Below are 21,460 nucleotides of genomic sequence, written 5' to 3' on the forward strand. Positions count from 1 at the left end.
AAATTCAAAAGTACTGTGCTTCCACAATCGCCAGATTCCCCTATTAGAACATCCATTTTAACGTTGGCCAGTTTCACTTCATGTGGTATAGCCACATGTTTCTTATATTTTCTTGAAATGGCTTCCAGTGCTTCTTTCCCAATTTTTTTTCAATAAGTCTCTTGCTTTCACATTATTGTTCCTATGTAGGAGAAATGGTAATTTTGTGCTCATACCATGTCTCGCAGAGATGAACTTGGAGAATTTACCACATAGATAATTATTAAAGGCACCATAAATTTCATTCTTTAACATTACAGAACTACCAATGCCTAATTGTACTTGCCAGTCCACTTGATCACTGATTTTAACCACCATGATGTTGTCACAAAATTACTCTGTAATGGATGTAAGCATATTTAAATTTTTGTTGCTAAGGAGTGTGCAATTTTCAGTGTATCTTTCCTAACAGCTGAGAGATGTTTAGCTCTTTGGAGCAACGTATGTTGATACTTTTCGCTATCGCAAAAGACTAATCAGATGTGGTTATCAAGTCTTGTTATATACTGTAGCGATCCAAGACGTTGTAACTTCCAGTCATGTGATCATGTCGTCAATTCCGGTTATACTTCCTAAATATGGAAGGTTGCTGGATACTCCTAGTTGGTAAGTAGCGTATACAAGTCACGTATGTTAACATAACACTAAATACAGTAGAAATTCTGCAATTTTCTTCTGTTTATTAGCAATTTGCCCTCGTTAAAGTCTATTAGGTCCTATATTACAGCTCATTAGTAACTGCATAATGGTGTTTGACGCACTGATAGCTACAGCTGTACCTAATACATCGTCTGATATTACATTCTAGAGCTATCCGACCTGTTCCATTTGATATTGAACAAGGGGAATTCAAAAATGATTGTCCCATAATCACTCTTATCTTCTGGTCTCTACACTCACAGTCTTCTTCAATTATAGGCTCATGAAATACACATAGTATGGTTTCTTGGGAACTACCTTATATTTCTTCCATGGAATCCTCTTTATGCTCCCCTTTTGCACTGAGGTGAAGAAATCCATAGGATAGCGATACACACGCCCACACAAACACACACACACACACAGATGAAGGTAGCATCGCATACATGAGGTATAAATGGCACTGCATCAACGGAGCTGTCATTTGTATACAGATGATTCAAGGGAAAAGGTTTCCGACGCCATTATGGCCGTACGACGGGCGTTAACTTTTAACGCTGACGTAGTTAGCACACTGGACTCGCATTTGGGAGGACGACGGTTAAAACCCGCCTCCTACCATTCAGATTTCGATTTTCAGTGATTTCCCTAAATCGCTACAGGCAAATGCCGGGATGGTTCCTTTGAAAGGGCATGGCCGATTTCCTTCCCCACCTTTGACATCATCCAAGCTTGTGGTCCGTGTCTAATGACCTCGATTTCGATGGAAGGTTAAACACAACCTTCCTTCAGCCGACCGGTGTGGCCGAGCGGTTCTAGGCGCTTCAGTCTAGAACCGCGCGACCGCTACGGTCACAGGTTCGAATCCTGCCTCGGGTATGGTTGTGTGTGATGTCCTTAGTGTAGTGGACTGACAAGACAGCCAGTCCACAGTGACGGGTAACCGAAAGGCACGCGTACACACACGCCGACTGGCGTGAAGTCTGGAACAGGATACTTTATGAAGGCACTAAAGAAAAGTACGTATCGTCTGTTTACTTAACTTTAATTCATCCTTGTGGTACATCGCTCTTGGTTATACAAATGAGACTATCTCCAGATATGGTTAATGGCGCCTTGCTAGGTCGTAGTCATGGACTTAGCTGAAGGCTATTCTAACTGTCTCTCGGCAAATGAGAGAAAGGCTTCGTCATTGTAGTCGCTAGCAAAGTCGTCGTACAACTGGGGCGAGTGCTAGTACGTCTTTCTAGACCTGCCATGTGGTGGCGCTAGGTCTGCAATTACTGACAGTGGCGACACGCGGGTCCGACATGTACTAATGGACCGCGGCCGATTTATAACTACCACCTAGCAAGTGTGGTGTCTGGCGGTGACACCACACTTAGGTTAGTTAGGTTTAAGTAGTTCTAAGTTCTAGGGGACTGATGACCTCAGATGTTAAGTCCCATAGAGCTCAGAGCCATTTGAACCATTTGAACAACCTTCCTTCCTTCCGTCCTTTGCATGCGGTACCGTAGTTGGAGCTAGACGCATGGGACGTAGCATTTCGGACATCGTTAGTGAAAACAGTATTCCGAGACGTACAGTGTCAAGAGTGTGCTTAAAATACCAATGTTTAGGCGTTACCTCACCACGGAGAAAGCAGTGACCGAAGGCCATCTCTTAACGACCGAGAGCAGCGGCGTTGGCGTATAGTTGTCAGTGCTAATAGACAATGAACGCTGCATGAAATAACCGCAGAAATCAATGTGGGACGTACGATGAACGTATCTGTTAGGACACTGCGGCAACATGTGATGTTAATGGCCATTTCCACCAGACGACGAGCGGGAGTACCATTGCTAACAGCACAACATCGTCTGCAGCGCCTGCCATTGGCTTGTGGCCTTATCTGTTGGACCCTAGACGACTGGAAAACCGTGGCCTGGTCATATGAGTCGCGATTGTAGTTGGCATGAGCTGACGATAGGGTTCGAATATGGAGGAGACCCGAAGAAGCCATGGACCCATTCTAGGACTAAAAGTTAAACATCGAACTTTAAAGTCTCAATTTGCTGTACACAATCAGATGTTTCTCTACTCTGGTATATTTCTTACATTTAGACAAATGGTTTCACAAAGCCTTTGATTGTTTTTAATGTAATGTTTTATAATCAGTTTTTGTTCAGAAAGAATGAAATTTAGTATATTTAAATCTCGACTACACTGAAGAAATTGGTACACCTGCATAATATCATGTAGGGCCCCCGCAAGGACGCGAAAGTGCCGCAACAAGACGTAGCATGGACTCGACTAATGTTTGAAGGAATGCTGGAGAGAACTGACACCATGAATCTTGCAGGGCTGTTCACAAGTCCGTAACAGTACGAGGGGGAGGAGACCTTCTCTGAACAGCGCTTTGCAAGGCATCCCAGATATGTTCAACAAATCAGAATGAGATTTTCACTCTGCAGCGGAGTGTGCGCTGATGTGAAACTTCCTGGCAGATTAAAACTGTGTGCCGGACCGAGACTAGAATTCGGGACATTTGCCTTTCACGGGCAAGTGCTCTTTTGTGAGGACGGGGCGTGAGTCGTGCTTGGGTAGCTCAGACGGCAGAGCACTTGTCCGCGAAAGGCAAAGGTCCCGAATTCGAGTCTCGGTCCGGCGCACAGTTTTAATCTTCCAGGAAATTTCATGTTCAATAACGTTCATGTCTGGGGAGTTTGGTGGCGGTGGAAGCATTTAAACTCAGAAGAGTGTTCCTTGAGCCACTCTGTAGCAGTTCTGGACGTTTGGGGTGACGCATTGTCCCGCTGTAATTGCTCACATCCGTTAGAATGCACAATGGACATGAATAGATCCAGGTGATCAGACACGACGCTTACGTACGTGTCACCTGTCGTAGTCGTTTCTAGACATGTCAGGAGTCCCATATCACTCCAACTGCACATGCCCCACGCCATTACAGAGCCCCCAACAGCTTGAACAGTCCCTTGCTGACATGCATACCCGTACACGTCCATCCGCTCGATACAATTTGAAACGAGACTCGTCTGAACAGGCAACATGGTTCTAGTCATCAACAGTCCAATGCCGGTATTGACGGTGCCATGGGAGGCGTAAAGCGTTGTGTCGTGCAATCATCAAGGGTACACGAGTGGGCCTTTGGCTATGAAAGCACATATCGATGATGATTCGTTGAATGGTTCGCACGCTGACACCTATCACACTGAACGATTCTCTTCAGTCGTCGTTGGTCCCATTCTCGCAGGATCTTTTTCCGGCCGCAGCGATGTCGGAGATCTGATGTTTTATCGAATTCCTGATATTCACGGTACACTCGTGAAATGGTCTTACGGGAAATTCCGCTATTCATCGCTACCTCGGAGATGCCGTGTCTCATCGCTCGTGCGCCGACTATAATACTCGTACCATGTTCAAACTCACTCAGTCTTGATAACTTACCACTGTAGCAGCAGTAACCGATCTAACAACTGCGCCAGACATTTGTCGTCTTATATAGGCGTTGACGACCGCAGCGCCATATTCTACCTGTTTACATACCTCTACATTTGAATACGCACGCCTGTACCAATTTCTTCGGCGCTTCAGTGTATTATTAAGAGTATACGATCCATGTGTAACAGGCGTCTGTAGTGGATGACCGTGCTTGTGCACCTCAAGTGATGCTTGAGACATTCTGTAGTTGAGTTGACATAGGCAGATCCCTGACAGCCAGTAGCGCTGTTTCCATCTTTCAACTGCGAAGCGCTAACGACTGCATGAGAAACAAGAAACATCTCCAGAACTGCGACAACATTAAGGCGTTATCTTGGAAACGTTTATAAAGCCACTTTCCAAGCATATTCTGTCCTCGAAATGTTCTGAATTTTGTACTTGTTTCGAAGGAAGCCATTTTGATCGGTAAATATCACACTAATGAAACATTTCATTTGTGAAACAGCTAAACCTTAAAGAGATGAACTTTTCTACACTTAATTTACAAAGCTGTTCGTGAAATATTTGAATTTTCCCTCAAATCACTAAGTTCGTTTTTGCACTGATTGACTGTTATGTCGGTTCTTGGTAGAATATTTTACACATTATGAATGAAAACACACTAAACTCTGGTGTAATATTCTACAACAGGGCTTCCCAACCTTTTCAGCTGGCGGACCCCTTCTTCAGACGAAAATCCATGGCGGACACCTAGTCAGTCAAGAGCACAGTAACTTTAAATTTCAGAGCGAAACCCATGGGAACTGAAAGCTTCTTAATGCAAGTGCCATGTTCCCAATGACCCTCCCCCCCCCCCTTCCCTTCCCCCCGAAGTATCAATAGTCTTTGGTTTAGAGATGAATGAAAACAACTTGAAATTAACGATCCAATTTGAATTCCCACTTTATCCAGACACTTACTAGTGGATTTATTCCCTTTGTTCAACACACTATAGCCTTATTAAAATTACTTGGTAATTGAAATTTCACACGATGGAGCTGTCTTCCTCCAAGAGCAATCAACGTCACGTCCAAACTGTTCGCTGTTGACAAGCTGCGGCTTATAGTCTGTTCACTTCCACTATTTGGCTACTGTTGCGTAAGGAGCATGCATATTTCGTAACAGTAGTGTGTGTGTGTGTGCCGGCCGAAGTGGCCGTGCGGTTATAGGCGCTGCAGTCTGGAACCGCGAGGCCGCTATGATCGCAGGTTCGAATCCTGCCTCGGGCATGGATGTGTGTGATGTCCTTAGATTAGCTAGGTTTAACTAGTTCTAAGTTCTAGGGGACTAATAACCTCAGAAGTTGAGTCCCATAGTGCTCAGAGCCATTTGAACCATTTTGTGTGTGTGTGTGTGTGTGTCGATTTTCGTGAAATTCGAAGAAAAATGTTCAGATGTATGTAAAGTCTTTCTTTGGTCGTCCTCCCTCCTAATTCATTTCAACTGGAAACTTCCCTTGTTGTGAAGACGATGGAGAAACTGCACCCTTCTTCAATGATCCTGACTTCAGCCACCGATCCATGTTAGAAGTAATAAACTGTCAAAGCAAGTTTAACATTTAATGATGCCTCGGTCCGCATACGTGCCAGCAAGCGCTGTGATTGGTCGACAAAGCTCGCTCCGCGCATGCGTAAAAGGTTTCAGCGCATCCAGCGCCGTGAGCCGGGGCACAAATGACTCCCGTATTGTTGCTAAACAGTCCATCAGAGAAGCCGCATTCTCCGGCACTAACTGTGTATACGTTCTCACTTAGGAACCGCAAAGGCTGCTTGGGGATACGACCTGAAGTAAAAGTACACATGTTTTTCACACGAAAAAAAAATAGAGATGAATTTGATTTTCACATTTTTATTCAATAATTTTACTCATTATTTTACACGATTTGGCGGAAGGTGGCCGCGGACCTCCTAGAAAGAACCGGCGGACCCCTAAGGAGTCCGCGGACCACACGTTGGGAAGCCCTGTTCTACAATAATTATTAGTTATTTCACAAACCGGTTTTTGGTCATTACGTTCTCATCAGGTACAAATATAAATATTTATCTTTGCACCTAATGAAGCTGTAACAGCCGAAAATCGAATTGTGAAGTAGATACAAAAAGGAAACGTTAGCGACAGCCCCGGACATTTACACAAGCCCCGCCCATTTACCCCCCTCCACACCTACCCCCCGCCACATCACCGAGCGAGGTGGCGCAGTGGTTAGCACACTGGACTCGCATTCGGGAGGACGACGGTTCAATCCCGTCTCCAGCCATCCTGATTTAGGTTTTCCGTGATTTCCCTAAATCGTTTCAGGCAAATGCCGGGATGATTCCTTTAAAAGGGCACGGCCGATTTCCTTCCCAATCATTCCCTAACCCGAGCTTGCGCTCCGTCTCTAATGACCTCGTTGTCGACGGGACGTTAAACACTAACCACCACCACCACACCAACCAAGAGCGCATCAATATGATCTTTGGTAGTTCTCGCCGCTGTCGTGTTTTTGTTCGTCGTTTTTTGTTTTACCGCGGTTGTTCATACTAGCAGTGTTGTGCTGTTAGTACTTCTTAGCAGCTTGTGTAATACTATCAAAATGAAACATAGATATGCACTCTCAATAAAGTTATCCTACACAAGGTACCTAATCTTGACTGTTGTGGCCAACTGCTGTCAAAACTGATATCTAACCGACGTTGAAGTACGATAAGATGTGTTGGAATGACACTGACGAAATTATGTACATATGTTTAACAATAGGCAGCTCTAAAGCTCTCAAACACTGAAGAAGAACTCAAAGTAATCTTGTCTCTGCTATAAGCAAGCAGTCATAAGAGTTCACAAGTAAAGATTCACCCATTACACAGCCAAATATTAATGAAGAATGTCACTGTATAAATATCTGACTGCTTGCATTACGCGTTTCTACATTATCCCACTCTTATATTCTTTAGTCTTAATGAGGTAATCAGAAACAAACCAAGACATCGACTTTGCCTTGTTTATGCACAACATTGACTTTAGACAATCGAGATAATGGACAGCATCCTTGGCGATACTACCAGTTAATATTTCCTAACAGACTTTCTTACACTACGCGAGGTGACGGAAATTTGCGCTCACTGCAGTTAACAAATATTGGATTTTTTGATATAGTGCAGATGAAAGCTCATGAAATAAAAAGGACAGTGTGGATACCATTTTTATTTTTCTTTCTTATTGATGATTTTTCAACTCGCATGTTAATGAACATATTTCTAATTCTTTTCACAATGGTACCGGAAAAACTGTATTTCGTACTAACTACTGATTTTCTCCCTTGTTATGACTGGCATATCTGTGATACGAGCGACTTTGATGTTGAGACATGTGGCAGATCATGGGCGGAGCTTAGGATATGGATTGATTGGTGTGGAGGGGGGTAATTGGGCGGGATTTGTGCAGCATCCGGGGCTGTCGCTAACGTTACGTGATAGAAAACGCCTTTCACCGGCGTGTGTGTTTTTTCATTCATAAAGTAGGATAAGTCTGAGAGAGATGGAGCACTGGTTCAAACGGACCATTGATACACGAATATTTCGCAAATATGCAACTGTGGAGCAGCTCCAACTACTAGCAAGCAAGCTCTTTCGTGAACAAAGATGGTGCCAAAAAGCTGCTGTCATTTTCGTGTTAGTTCTGGAGAAAAAACCTTCCCTGTTCTGGTAAGACGAAAAGTTTCATCGTGTAGCTACATAATTTTAGTATTGAAACTTAGTTTGCACATTATTGATACAGTTGTTTTACTGCAAGCTTGACAGATGTCTAGGCATGAAACTAACCTGTAATGGCCACCGAGTTCGCTACCAACAGACAGAAGTCAGGGTGCTCCATCTCTCCCAGACAATCGTTGGATATGGACCAGTGTTATTTGGGACAGATGGATCACTAGTTTTAATGAGAGGGAAATGGAGCATATTTACTTTTAGTTCCAAGGCATGTGCAATAATTCCGCTGAAGATGACCGTAGTCTCAGACTATACTTATTTGTCAGAAGGTACATCTGTGCCAACAAATGGACAAGCAGAATCTCACAAACAAGCCAACCAACCATTCAAATCTCATCAAAAGATCTAATAATCCCAAACACATCAAAAGAGCGAAGTTAAATCAGCACAAGTGAAATTCCTTCAATAACACAACAGTGGACTCTAATGGAGCATATTTAATTTTAGTCCGCTACAGTCGCAGGTTCGAATCCTGCCTCGGGCATGGATGTGTGTGATGTTAGTTAGATTTAAGCAGTTCTAAGTTCTAGGGGACTGATGACCTCAGATGTTAAGTCCCATAGTGCTCAGAGCCATTTAATTTTAGTTCCAAGGCATGTGCAATAATTCCGCTGAAGATGACCGTAGTCTCAGACTATACTTATTTGTCTGAAGGTACATCTGTGCCAACAAATGGACGAGCAGAATCAAACAAGCCAACCAACCATTCAAATATCATCAAAAGATCTAATAATCCCAAGCACATCAAAAGAGCGAAGTTAAATCAGCACAAGTGAAATTCCTTCAATAACACAGCAGCGGACTCTACTCCTACTAAACTTAAAACGTTCAAGGTTACGACCTCAAAACCGACTACACTGAAGCCAACTCAGACAAAACTTTTGGAAGAAATATCCCCTGTTCCTTCTATTGATAAAACCATGAATTTTTAATGGATCTTTTTACTTCATCTCTTGTTTTGCAATCTGATTGCTTCAATTCATTGTATTTTCATTTTTGCCTAATTACCTTTAACATGCATGAGTACAATCTACATTCCCATAAAAGAGAAAGGTTGGCCCTCAGTCTTGAAGAATATAGCGCCAGGTCTAATTTTGTGATAGTTTTGTGTATGTAATTAATTTCATAACTTATTTTGACGATTCCTAATTAATACCTTTGTTATAGGGTGAAATCGGTAATTGTTTCGTGACTTGGACTGTATTGTTGACTTAAAAACAAATACAAATTTGGTACTAACTATAAACATTTGGAAGAAGAACTACTAGGATTCTCAAAGTATTTATTTGGATCCATTCGAAAACATATTAGCAAAGCCAGCCCTTAATTAATTCCAAAATAGTTACCAGGTTCAACAAAAGTATTGTTTATGTAACTGTATCCGTTAATTTCATTATATAAACTACCCTTGTAGTAGAAGGAACTATTAAAAAAGAAGGAATTTTTTGATATATTCAGTAAATTGAATTAATTATGTTTTAATTGTAATTTGTGTAATTTAAATATCGAACAATGTATAGTTTCAACGCCCATTATTGTGAGGATATATAAAGGACCGATTTTTGGTCCCCAAACAGTCAATCCAAGGCCGATTTTCAGAGGGGAGTTATGTACTGTTTCAAGTAACAACAGTGGATGAACTTAGCTGTTTGCAGCAGTGCTGGCACCACTACCCGCGTTTTGTGCTTAACACGAAATCGGAGGCGACACTCGCGAAAACATTACCCGCCAAAGTTACACTTCCGTCGCATCGTAAATCAACTAATTTGTTGACGTATTCATGATCGAGAATTTTGCCAACCACTTTTGTGATGTTTATGTATCGCAAATAACGAAAAATAAAAGTAAATAAACATACAACTTACCACACTACGAATCAAAAGTTAAAAACTGATTTTTGGAATCTGTTTGTACATTGCAATTATCAAACAGCACAGCAGTAATGTTTAGAAAATGTAATTAACTGTGCTGAAAAAATTGTCAAACTATTCACTAAAGATCATTGTCATTTGTGTTTGAGCCCAGATCATCATCATCGTCGTCATCATACCTTAGGCCGTGGCATTGATAACATAATCGATGACCATTTCCATTATTCCATCTCGTGTCCAATACTCTTGCTCCAGCTGCTGCACTTACCTGCAGTAACCTTGCCAGTCCTCTGCAGTAACTGACAGGAAAGAAGCATTAAGAAAATTCTGCGATCTGTCCTTCGACATGTCACCAGTGATGATGTTCTCCGTGAAACTGTGTTTTATTTCGGCCCATGTCAGTTCTATCGGATTTAGATCGCAGTTATAGGACGGTAAACAGACTCTTTTGTGGACTCTGCTCTCAGCGATTTTATCCACGACGTACACTTTTACGACTAGTTTATTTTCCTTTTTAGGCAACAGTTCAGTCCTCCCCATTGAGACGTTGCGGTTTATTTGCATGTCTTACATCCACTCTAACATCGTAATCTTGCAGTCATATTTATCAGGCCTTCTGTCGAACTTCCTGCTGTGGTATGCCGCATCATCCACACAATCACAGAATTGGGTGGAATATAGGAACCAACGTATCTGCAACCGCTCCGCTTTCGACGTCCGGTATTTAGTCAACTGCAAGAAATTTGCAAGTTAGTGAAAACAGTATCTTGCATGAAACTTCTGACAGACTAAAACTGTGCTCCAGATTGGGTTCCGGTCTGGCACACAGTTTTAATTTCTCATGAAGTTTCAAATCAGCGCACACTCCGCTGTAGGATGAAAATTCGTTCTAGTTTCTTGCATCTTGCTGCAAGTAATTGCCGAATTTGCCATTTTATGGAAGCTTTTCTCAAACTTACAGAAGTTGTGTTCTATACCGATGCGAAAATGTCGAAAATGAGAATGGCACAAAGACAGATGGGGAGAAACAAATGTACCATTTGAACCCTCAAACACACGTAATTGGCACCACCAGTCAAGGAAAGTACGAAATGAATTTACCAGTCAATTTGTTTCACCAGAAAGGAAAGCAGAAAGGCAGTATAGACGTCTTTAAATTTCAGTTGGCTTTTTTTATGTTAACGTACACATAAATGCATTACATTTATAATAAAAGTAGTAAATACTGCTTGCAAAACTCGAAGAATAATTAAAAGGCAGTCTCTTGATGAGATAGAGCGCCGCATTTTTGTTACCTGTTATCGAATATTTGGTTATACAACAGACAAGAGATATTCGAAATTTGCAAATGACATCCTCAAAGATTTTAATCCAAGCGAAATGCTCTGATTTTAGTTAATCAAATAGTATTTCTTGATAAAAACAATATGTACTCCGCTAGCATTTTTTTTACTTTTGTGTTTCGTCACGATTTTTATTCATTAATAATAAAACAACAACAGTGATGACTTCTTTTTTCAAAAAAAGAATAAGTGCACTTCTGCAACAAGTAGGTACTTACAGAAAGCTCCTGGAATAAACTTGCCCCAGTGACTTGAACAAGTAAACTTGAGTAAGATTTTGTTCTACAGTAAACACCTCAACATGTACTTACAAATATTACTTGATAGTAAACACAAGCTCTTCGTAATTCTTCTCGTCTAGGGGCAACTTAACGTTTACAGCGCTCGGAGACAAATAAATATCTTTCAAGTGGTGCCGATTTTCTCCGCTTCTGGAAGCTTCGTCAGAATCGTCATGTTATCGTGGCCAAACAGTACTTCTCCAAAAACTATCTAGTAAGACTCTGTAGTTTCCAGTATCAGTATAAAGTTGTCATTTACTGCGTGAAGGAAAAATGAATTTTGGCATGCTATCTTGCTCAACAAAATCACAATAAATCAAGAAAGAAAGAAATTTAGAACAATAATGAAACTAAGTTTTAAATCTGCTATTAATCGTTGCTTCTGAAGAAGGTATGATCTGACAGAAAGCCAAGTAAACATAAACGATAATTAAAATCCTTGCCTACTGCTAGAACTCTGTTCATCATAAGAATAAACCTGATGTAAACATTACGACATGTATTCTTCCGCTTTTGTTTGAGTCTCATTGAATTTCGTTTCACGTCGAGTGGAAGCCAAGCTGTGACCAGTACAGTCAAGTACAATCATAAGGATACGTTTTATGCTGTGTTACACTCACGTAGACTGAGCGATAGTCCGGGACAACAACTTTACCGGCGCTTAAACTTGGACAGCACTGGCCAGCCAGCGGTCCAATTAACATGCAATTATGTGAGAGTTGCAGTTCAGACGTAAACAGAGATGTGCAAAGAAACAATATAGCTTCGAATGTCATTTAATTTTTAAAGATAACTAAATAATATTCGGAGGAACTCCAGCACTACCGCGCGCTTCTTCGGTGACCACACGATAAGCATAAAATGCATTCGTTCTCACCTGATATACCGGTAGTATTCTAATTACAAACAAGAGTAATAAAAATTTCTAACTTAAACATATGGTAACTTTTCTGAGCGAGCTGTGTGTAAAGCAAAAGCATACTGCAGGGATTTCACCGTACTGCTGAATACTGAAGCCAGTGAAGGTATTAATTACAGTCAGTCGTCTGGTAATCTCTCAGCTACTTCCTTATCCGAATCCGAGAAATACATTTCAGTTCTGGAAGTGTTACTGCTACGTTGATAACGAGCCTATCAACAACAGAATACACGAAGTCTACCAGGCGCCGCATTTTCTCTTCTTCTTTTATGACGAGCCGTTCTATATCTCGCCAGCGTTCGACAGCGACTTGTGAAAAAGCTGTGTGCGTTAGTTCCAGCACGTCTGGCGGCTTAACAATCTTGTTACTTCTCGGGCCAAATCCCGCAACTTGGCTCCGGATCAGTTATTTTGGGTTCATATTGTAATGTTACAGTGGTAAATGTAAAAAAGCAGCATTTGTATGATGTGCTCGATGCTGTGAAAATAGTTGTTTTTCATGTTTCTACGATACTTCCCTACCTCTGTGGTATAAAACTATGGACATAGTCCGACTAAAGAGGATTTGGTTTTTCATTTTTGCCTTAATTGAAGCAACTTTTATGGGCAGTCTTTCATAAAACACCGATAATTAAGAATTTGTATTTGAAATGAAAACAGGAATTTTGCGTCCAATATGTCATTAGTAACAAGAAGACGTGCGTTATTCTTAAAAATGATGACGAGTTTTGTAATTACGAGATGTAGGTATTTCAAACTGAACGACAAAAAAAAAATGATGGTGGATGGATTATATATTTGCTTATCATTCTTTTTTTTGATAAAAATATTCCAGTGTTGTTGGATACTGCCTTTATTTACACTTAGTCAAATTTCACTTTCATGGTTCCATTTATCCTAAAATATACCTTAAACATTTTTACAAAATAGCTCGACTTGTAGAAAAATTTCATTAAATTCATATCAAGACAGAAGATGAATAACTTTCTTAACGTTCTTTTTCAGATTGCTTGTTGAAACATAAGTCGCATTCAGTAATGCAGATTAGTTTATCTGCAAAGGCACATTTTATTCTTTTAACTGATTCAACTTTGTGTTCAATAAGTTAAGCTTTTGTCCCCTCTACCAAATGAAATGCATTTAGGAAGCTCATGTCCACAATTACTACATTTGATTTCAGGCAACAGGCAGTTATATAGGCACAGTCTCACAAAGTTCCTGTTTTGTATAAGACAACTACTAGATCAATGGCACCATAATCTAAATGTTTCAGCCTTCAGTAAATAAATATTTTATTTGACAATTTCTTCTGTGATACATAATAAACCATTTTCAGTATATTCTTCTCAAAAAGAAACTAACAAGTTATGTTGCATACACGCACTTATATTGTAAATCTATCAAAATATTTGAATAATTATACAAATAATTGATTGTTTAATGTTTGTATGCATTCTTCTCGTATATAAAAATCACTGTTGAGAGTTGCAATAACAACTCTGAACAAAATGGCAGTGTACTTCCTCTAGAAAGAAGTCTTCCTTCAACAGTCATGCTTCAGCTCTGCAGGTAAGCTATGTTAGATGATATTTGTAGCCGTAAACACTCCAACAGTTAAAGGTTTGTCTTCGATGTTGTAGATTTGACACTTGCCTACAGAGTGGATTTATCCTTTCGATTTCAGTCTTGTAGTTCTTCCGTGTGCGCACAAATCTTCCTGCTTCACTTTGCATCAATTTAATGCTTTATAGCTTGTTCTGCAACTCTGTAACAATTTCCATGATAGAAACCATCTTTTTGTTCATTTCTGAGAGTAAAACATAAGAAATGTGTTCTGTTTGTATTTCCTCCAGTGCAATTTTTTTCATTGGCTGTTGCTCTTTCATCCAGCCTCTCAGAAATAAATTCTAAGTCCATCAGGTCTCTCGCTTCTGTTGCTGTGATGTTCCCTGCTGCGACGAGTGCCCCATCCCTCCTTCATCTGTATTACTACAATGGCTGGGAAAACTTGAAAGCCGATTATCTCCGTAAATTTATGAAAAACATTAAAAACAGCCTATTTCTCGGCACTTTTTAACCGTATTCCACACGCGTGTGTCACTACGGAGCATGAAGCAGCCTCAGCCATCTTCATATTGCGCATTAACAGCGTTACAATCAGAGCACAATAGTACAGAGACTGTGACTGTACACCATTTTTTAAATAAAAACAATGTAGTTGAAGCGTGATTAAGAAAAACGTTCATGGCTGTTAATACATTTGAATATCTTAAAGTTTCATTTAACTTAACTTAGTAATAATACAGGGTGATTCAAAAAGAATACCACAACTTTAGGAATTTAAAACTCTGCAACGACAAAAGGCAGAGCTAAGCACTATCTGTCGACGAATTAAGTGAGCTATAAAGTTTCATTTAGTTGTACATTTGTTCGCTTGAGGCGCTGTTGACTAGGCGTCAGCGTCAGTTGATGCTAAGATGGCGACCGCTCAACAGAAAGCTTTTTGTGTTATTGAGTACGGCAGAAGTGAATCGACGACAGTTGTTCAGCGTGCATTTCGAACGAAGTATGGTGTTAAACCTCCTGATAGGTGGTGTATTAAATGTTGGTATAAACAGTTTACAGAGAATGGGTGTTCGTGCAAAGGGAAAAGTTCTGGACGGCCGAGAACGAGTGATGAACTGTAACTGGACTACAGTATCTGGAGATGTTAGATAATTGGCTGTTCCCTCAGCTCGAACAAGAAGCACAACAATTCATATTTCAGCAGGATGGAGCGCCACCACATTGGCACTTATCTGTCCATAACTACCTGAATGTCAACTACCCGAGGCGATGGATCGGTCGCTAGGCAGCCCGTGACAGAGCACTTCATCATTGGCCTCCAAGAAGCCCTGATCTTACCTCCTGCGATTTTTTCTTATGGGGGTATGTTAAGGATATGGTGTTTCGGCCACCTCTCCCAGCCACCATTGATGATTTGAAACGAGAAATAACAGCAGCTATCCAAACTGTTATGCCTGATATGCTATAGAGAGTGTGGAACGAGTTGGAGTATCGGGTTGATATTGCTGGAGTGTCTGGAGGGGGCCATATTGAACATCTCTGAACTTGTTTTTGAGTGAAAAAAAAACCTTTTTAAATACTCTTTGTAATGATGTATAACAGAAGGTTATATTATGTTTCTTTCATTAAATACACATTTTTAAAGTTGTGGTATTCTTTTTGAATCACCCAGTAAATCTACTACACAAGCAGGACCTACTTCCACTTGTGCTACGGCTTCTAACCAATCATCGCGTTTGTGTTCGTTTACATCAGATTTATTTTTACGATGAACGATTATACCTCTTTTACGGTGATAGTCACTGTTGTTTTTAATAATAAACTCTTGTTGTTTATTGTTTTATTATTATTTAATCAAAAAGGCAACAAAAATTATTTGTTTCCCCAATTAGGCTTTAATACAAAAAAGGCAGAAAACGGCAACATAAAACTACGGCGTTTCAATCACAAAGACAAAAATCGTACAGAGGCATGTCCTAACTGAATATAGATTTAACACATTTAAAAAGGCATTCTGCCAGAGTTCCGGCCTCTGATCATCGCTGTCGTCATTGTCTGCAGACGAGCGAACGGCAATCGCTTCGTCATGGAAATCGCACTGCAGCAAGTGTCGTCATTTCGCAATCAGTCATTTACATCAGTAACTTTTATATCTAAGCATTTTGGAATGTTTGCAAAAGCTTCAACTCCACGGGTACACACTGCCTCCAGTTTCTTTATTCAGTGCAGAAACTATGTCAATGGACTCTCAAATGGCTGGTTATTGATGACTCTTCCAATCTGACACTTTTGCAGTTACATCATCAAATTTAGCAGCAATGTATTTCAACAATTCTTCATCAAACATCGTATCCAGCGCAATATATTTTCCATGGGCACTTCCACCTTCGTTCTCTTTCACGTCATTTGACATTCGCACTAAATGGGGCAATACTACTTAAAAACTCAATACTAATTCGTTAACTGACGCCGTTCGAGGATCTGTGTAGCGGTTGGCTGTATTTAAATGTAGTTATTGTCGCTACAAGAGGGAGAGAGAGATCCTGACGAAATGCAACCTCGCTATTTCATTGTTAAATTTTTGAAATTGTGGTGGATGTCGAGGGAAGGTTCCATTTCTGCATTTCGCTCTCTCAGCTTGACATAGCGTGGTGGGTTGTGTATTAGTAAATTTAGTATTGTTCTTAACAATCGATTCTTATTATTCCTACAGTCCATCATATCAACTATTACAGTCAAGTATATATCATTTCCGCTTATTTTTGTTAGGTTTCATATGTGCTATTTTGTGAATTGGTGTGCACGAGGTGTACTACTAAATATTGTTACTGAAGGATAATGACAGGTCCTGTAGTTTTATGCTAGACCGGTGCCTCTCCTCTCGCAGTAGTATGTAAGTTAATTTGCTCAAATTATTGTATTTTATTCATATGTAATTGGAATTCAGTGTGCATAAAAAATTATTATTTCTTATTTTACAATTCTTTTCTAGGGAGGGCCAGACTTCCCAAGAAGAATGGCATCGACTGTATGGAAAATGCTCGGGAAACGAAATATATCATATTGTGCTGGGAGACAGCAGGTTTTTTGGAGAGTACGAAGGGAAGAGCTTCACATATGCCAGCTTCCATTCCCACAGAAAGTAAGTTACGATCAGTGAGGCATAGAATACTATATGTTGGTTATGCCAAGTTCAACGTAGAAGAAGGCTTATAATTGTTGTTCACAATATAAAAGGGACAGGTTCTCCAGCTGATAGTTTTAGAAAAAATTTCCAGTTGTCAAAAAGAAGAAATGTCATCAGCACCAACATTTACTTTGTCCATAACTGTGTGTCTGATTATGTATTCCAATGCTAAATTTCGTTTAGTGTTCCAAGCATCATATTTATCTAATGCAGTATCTGAAAATAATTAATTTGTGTACTGATTGTCAGGTAAAATCTCATATGCCCTGTTACTTGGATCAAAGCTAAAACAATTATTCGTAAGACTATGACTGAAGAAACATTAGTTACTGTACTGGTAGACGTTATGTAGACAGATTGTAAGACTATGACTGAAGTAACATTAGTTACTGTACTGGTAGGCGTTATGTAGACAGATCAATCTGTCACTGTAACCAATATCTCAGGAGGTAATTGAAGAGTTTCTCACTCTAGTCCCATATGTCACACACATCTCTAACACATTCAAGTCATTTTATGTAGCCTGCTCAAGGAATATAGCCAGTGTACCGATTAGAAATGTTTATGGATTGCGTTTTCGACCATCAATGTCCTCACTGTTTAATGTACTTTACCGCTGTAGTAACCAAAGCTCAGTTAAGGACAGAAATTCTTATAATATGGGCAGAGGAAAAATGCTGCTCATCAAGTGGCCACAGGGGGGAGACCACAGAAAGGCGTTTTTGTATGTTTCCATCTGCTGCAATTAGGCGAGTAGATTTTTCTGTTGTACTACTGTGTTAGAAATATTTGCAGCTCATCAGTGACTAAAATAGAAAGAAGTGCAGGAAGAAATACTCGGACAAGTTGATCTGACTAGGTTCATCATTACACAGCATGTATGTGAGATATTCATATTAACATCTAAAGTATTGTCAGTAAATGCCTGAGTGTTTTTAATTTTCATTTTAATTTCACACACACACACACACACACACACACACACACACACACACACACCTTTCACAAATGAAATAGTGGGAATCAATTACAGCCTTTTTTTTATATTTAACACAACTGGCCAGTTTGCCTAGTAGAAAAACTGTCCATTATCTGCTGGATGTATAAAACCAATAAAGCGTTGTATGGTGTGCAGTATAGAAAACTGGTTATTTTTCAGTTTTATGGTGTTTTATTTTATCCAACACAAAGACACACACACACACACACACACACACACACACACACACACACACACACACACACCTTTCACAAATGAAATAGTGGGAATCAATTACAGCCTTTTTTTTTATATTTAACACAACTGGCCAGTTTGCCTAGTAGAAAAACTGTCCATTATCTGCTGGATGTATAAAACCAATAAAGCGTTGTATGGTGTGCAGTATAGAAAACTGGTTATTTTTCAGTGCTGTTGGGTGTCGAAATTGGAGAGTGGTGGCATCAGAGTTTCATCATATTGTATATGGTAATTATTTACATGACCCATTAGCCATCACTGTAAAAGAGATGCGTGGGCCACCCCTGTGGAATGCTTAATACGTTGACCAGAGCAGTTAGGCTAAGTAAACATCATTCAAGATTAAACCAACGCCCAGAAATTCATCGTTTTTTGCATTGTGATTTGTCAGAGTTAGTGTGATTCAGGTAATGGTGATGGTATGGGGGTTTCAAAACTTGTTTACAAAACTCAACAAGAACTCCACACTGGGTTCACTTTCATTTTGCAGATTATACATCAGTAGTGTGATGAGTGTGAGATATGTACATGATTAAATACATGTCAATATGTGGTTATTATTTCAAGTGCAGTATGGGTCCTTGTGATAAGCAGTAATATTCATGATAATCATCATACTAACCCACTGAAAGTGTTTTAGAATAAAGTAGCCACAAACTGGTCCCCCTGTAACAATCCATCAATCTGGGTATGTGTCATCCAGATGGTGGTGCACATTTGGATTAAAATAAACTGAAGCACTGCAGCTACATTATCTGACAAGTACTTAGTCATACCTTATTAAATTGGATAGGAAGAACATATGTCAGAAAAATGAGGTAAACTGACCCTTTTAGTCTGGTTGACGCTAGATACAGCCCAATGATCTGATCAAAAATAATCCCATTCCACATGTTCACATTGAACGTGTATTGATTACAACTAACGGCTTGTGTACACAGTTTTTAGTGTGCCCAAATATGAGTGCTAACTCATTGGTAAATAGCATCAAAGTCAGCAGTTGTGTATAGAGTGGTGTAAAAACACTGCTCAAATTGTACTTATACATCTCCACTTCTGTGGGCTGGACTTTCTGCAAATTGTATGGATGCTACTTTCGTTCACAGACATCTTTGAACGTTAGTGTGACATGTACCCAACGATTGTGTCACTAGCAGTGCGTTGGTGAACAATTCATCTTCGAAGTGTCCCAAACTATACTATTCGTAAACAACCATTTGAACCAAGCGTCAGGCTCGTATCTAGGGGCGGGGCAAACAGAGGTTTCTGCCCCGAGCGGCTATTTCAGTGGGCGCCAAATTCACATTGTTGAAGGAAAAAAAGACATTGTATCACAAAGCATCTAGCATCCAGCGCACGTGAGTCTATCAATTTTTCATATGATTTTGAACCCATCCTAGTTGATTTCTGAACATTTTCGAACACACTAAGTTGAATTAGAAACCAATGATAAATTGATTTTTGAATGTGTGCGTAGTGTACGCAATGTCTCTGCCACGGGAATCCTCGTCGCATCTAGAAATGAAAGACTTTTCTGTAGACAAAAGGGGACGGGGCATACAAGTTTAGCCAAATAAACCCGAACGGGTAAACCCCAAACGCTGTTTATGTATGTGGTTGACTGAGTTTGCCAATGGTCGACGTTATTATAAATCCATAGATTATGATACCAAAGTGGAAATAAATCACTAACGGGAATAACAGGTAAGAAAGATTACATATATTTTCAGTGAGTCGAAGAAAATGAAATTTCGTCAGATATGTTTTGATAGGACGCTACACTACTATGGGGTCGATTGTATAGTCCCCAGTTAGCAGCCGCTTAATTTCTATTCTTGGAAAACGCGTTGTACGAACACCTAATAATGCCTAACCGGAGAATAGACATGGGATAACTGAACCGGTGAGGGTTAGTGAAGTTACTGGAGCATAAGTTTCGACAATGATAAGAACAGTTACAGAATTATTGATGACAAGATTGTTTTCTAGAAAGAGGGAGAAGACATACCACAAATTATATGGAAGAATATGACGATTCCTAATACATATAAAAAATTTGGTTCTACTGCGTTTCGATCTCATGCTTGAGAAACTGGAACGTTTGAGTGAATTTGAAATTATTTACCAACAAAAAACTTTTGTTTGTAGTAGGACTATTAGGTATATGATATTGGTACTTTGTGAATTACGTTCTGCCGTGTTTTTTATGTAAACGAGGTACATAAAGATGACTATTTGTGCTAAAACAGTCTCGCTTATTTGGCGTATGTTAAAACAGCGGAAGTATATAATTTCGTTTTATCTAGCATACAGTGACAAAATAGACGTACCAGATCGAGAAACCACGCCAGTCTTGGGTACTATTAATATCAACAATGTTTTCAGTATAGACAACGACTTTTTGATTTTTCATACGTAGCCAACTTTTGACGATCTTTGATAACGTAATAGATTGTTTCGCAGAAAGGAAATACAAGCTGTAGCACGATCAGAGAGAAAAAGTGCTGGGACCTAAGGATTGAAGAAATGTGTACTGGCTTGCTTGGCTCTTGTCTTAACTGGTTTTGTTTCCTGTATTTGTTTGTCACGCAAAAGAGAAAGTTATTAGCTAATAGGCAATAAAGAGTGAAAATTTTTTGAAGAGCTCTTATTCTCCTGGTCACAAATAATCGTACCCAGTATTAATATTGTGAGGTTTTTTATTTAAATTAAATTTTAAAGATGGTTAGGATGTCAGACTGGCCGACTGGGAGTAGGTGAGGCACCAGATTGATGATTTCCATTGCAAAATATGTATGTTTGAATTCCACAGAGCAAAATACGCGTAGGAAGCCATGGGGACATTTATAAGTAGACTAAGCTATCAAATAATGTTCTTCCTCAGACGTAGGAAAACAACCATACACAATCGTAATGCACAATTGCCACACATGAGGCCGCTGTAGTCTCTGAGAGCTGAGGCCTGAATTCAGATTAAATTTCTCAGTACCTAGTTGTATTACTGTACATCCAGGTTAATATAACAAGCGCAGAAAACTTGCTTTTCTAAATAAAAACCCTCTAATTTTGGAAAAAATTAGGCCTAAGGTGAAAAATATACTCTCTTGCAACTCTCCAGTCTCTCACAGTTTTCTCAGTTGCTGTTGTCTGCT

General features: G+C 39.8%; 1 protein-coding gene across 1 annotated transcript in view; it reads left to right on the top strand.

Annotated features, from left to right (window-relative positions):
- Window positions 1-21,460, top strand: part of LOC126169379 (potassium channel subfamily T member 2) — a 1,084,296-nt gene that overhangs the window by 839,854 nt on the left and 222,982 nt on the right. Inside the window, exon 14 of the mRNA XM_049920640.1 lies at window positions 16,877-17,026. Within this exon, the coding sequence (XP_049776597.1) occupies window positions 16,877-17,026 (150 nt within the window). The remainder of the gene's footprint in view (window positions 1-16,876; window positions 17,027-21,460) is intronic.

This window comes from Schistocerca cancellata, chromosome 1 (genome assembly GCF_023864275.1).
Source record: "Schistocerca cancellata isolate TAMUIC-IGC-003103 chromosome 1, iqSchCanc2.1, whole genome shotgun sequence".
In the NCBI taxonomy this organism is placed as follows: Eukaryota; Metazoa; Arthropoda; class Insecta; order Orthoptera; family Acrididae; genus Schistocerca; species Schistocerca cancellata.